This window comes from Etheostoma cragini, chromosome 12 (genome assembly GCF_013103735.1).
Source record: "Etheostoma cragini isolate CJK2018 chromosome 12, CSU_Ecrag_1.0, whole genome shotgun sequence".
Classification (NCBI taxonomy): Eukaryota; Metazoa; Chordata; class Actinopteri; order Perciformes; family Percidae; genus Etheostoma; species Etheostoma cragini.
In genome coordinates this window covers 1230745-1232528 of record NC_048418.1, presented here as the reverse complement: position 1 = coordinate 1232528, position 1784 = coordinate 1230745, and the positions used below count along the sequence as shown (strand labels likewise).

Sequence of the window (1784 nt, the reverse complement as noted above, 5' to 3'; positions counted from 1 at the left end):
TTGCCCCTCTCATTCCCCCTGCTCTGACGTTTCTCCCTCTCATTCCCCCTGCTCTGGCGTTTGCCCCTCTCATGATGCTGATCGGATCTTATTGGTCACGACGTCTCGCTCTCTCAGACTAAAGCTACTAACGTTACAATGGCAACTACCAGCAGCAGGCGGAGTCTGCTGCTGCCTCCTGTTTATGCCCAGTACACCACAATGATGAGGAGATGTTTGGGTTTGGCTGTGTTAGTCATACACGGAGAGTAGTTCTTCTACCGGAGATAAAAACACGGCAAAGAAATCACTTACGGCTCAAAACCCACGTTTAAAAACAACAACAATACAACAACGTAGCAATTTAAATGTAAAAGAAGAACACACAACGACGGATCTAATGTGCAGCTATCTAATTACAATATAAACAGCCTTTTTACTAGAAACTAGGTCTTGCCCACACATTTAAACAGCAGTGTTTCTATCTCCTGATGTAGTCTGATTGACTATACACACACACACACACACACACACACACACACACACACACACACACACACCCCTATCTGATTGAGGCAGGTCGATACTCTTTCATTTGATTCCTTCTTTATTTTCCAGCTGCTTTGATTGATTTCTTTTCAATCTCTCAGCCGTCTTTAGTCCATCATTGCTCTCGCTCTCTCTCTCTCTCTCTCTCTCTCTCTCTCTCTCTCTCTCTCTCTCTCTCTCTCTCTCTCTCTCTCTCTCTCTCTCTCTCTCTCTCGCGCTCTCTCTCTCTCTCTCGCTCTCTCGCTCTCTCTCTCTCTCTCTCTCCCTCCCTCCCTCCATTTATCTCTCATATCCTGAAGCTTTCTCTTTCCTGTTTTCCTCTCCCTCTAAATGTTATTGTGCTCTGTCTCTTCAGATTCCTGCTGTGTGATACGAAGCATTGATTCTTGTCTTGTTGTCCTTCATCTTCTTCAGGATCTTCTGTTCCTGATGAATTGAATCAGAGCTGTTTTCACTCCTCAACTAAATTTTAGGATTTTGTAAATGTTTGAACACGCTAACACAGCAGCGATTTACTTTACGTACTTTTTAACCTTTTTATTTTTCTTCCAACGCTCATAGTCTGATTTCTCCCTTTTTCTTTTCTTACTGCTTAACAATCATGTTGTCCCCATGTTGTCTTGATCTTGTCCCCATGTTGTCTTGATCTTGTCCCCATGTTGTCCCTATGTTGACTTCATCTTGTCCCCATGTTGTCCCAATGTTGTCTTGATCTTGTCCCCATGTTGTCTTCAAGTTGCCCTCATGTTGTCCCCATAATGTCCCCATAATGTCCTCATGTTGTCCTCATAATGTCCCCATGTTGTCCCCATGTTGTCCCCATGTTGTCCCCATGTTGTCCCCATAATGTCCCCATAATGTCCTCATGTTGTCCTCATGTTGTCCTCATGTTGTCCCCATGTTGTCCCCATGTTGTCTTCATGTTGTCCCCATGTTGTCCAAATGTTGTCCCCATGTTGTCCCCATGTTATCCTCATGTTATCCTCATGTTGTCCCCATGTTGTCCCCATGTTGTCCCCATGTTGTCCTCATGTTGTCCTATATCAATGTTCTTTTAATTCCCCAAAATAACATGATTGATTCCACCCAACGCTCTTTGCCAAGTACAAATCTCTACTTTCATTAATTTTGGGGCGTCTTATTCAATTTTATAGCATTGTAAAACAAATGGAAGCGTTTTATTGAGTAAAAGTTGACATATTCCAGTCTGTGATTATCATCAACATCCATTCCTTTAATTTTAGTCTCAATAATTC

The 1784-nt window shown here is 42.8% G+C and overlaps 1 protein-coding gene across 1 annotated transcript in view; it reads right to left on the bottom strand.

Moving 5' to 3' along the window:
- Positions 1 to 182: 182 nt before the first annotated feature.
- LOC117953961 (protein EFR3 homolog A-like) overlaps positions 183 to 1784 on the bottom strand; it is an 18567-nt gene continuing 16965 nt past the window's right edge. The window contains exon 11 of the mRNA XM_034887378.1: positions 183 to 257. Coding sequence (XP_034743269.1) covers positions 183 to 257 — 75 coding nt within the window. The remainder of the gene's footprint in view (positions 258 to 1784) is intronic.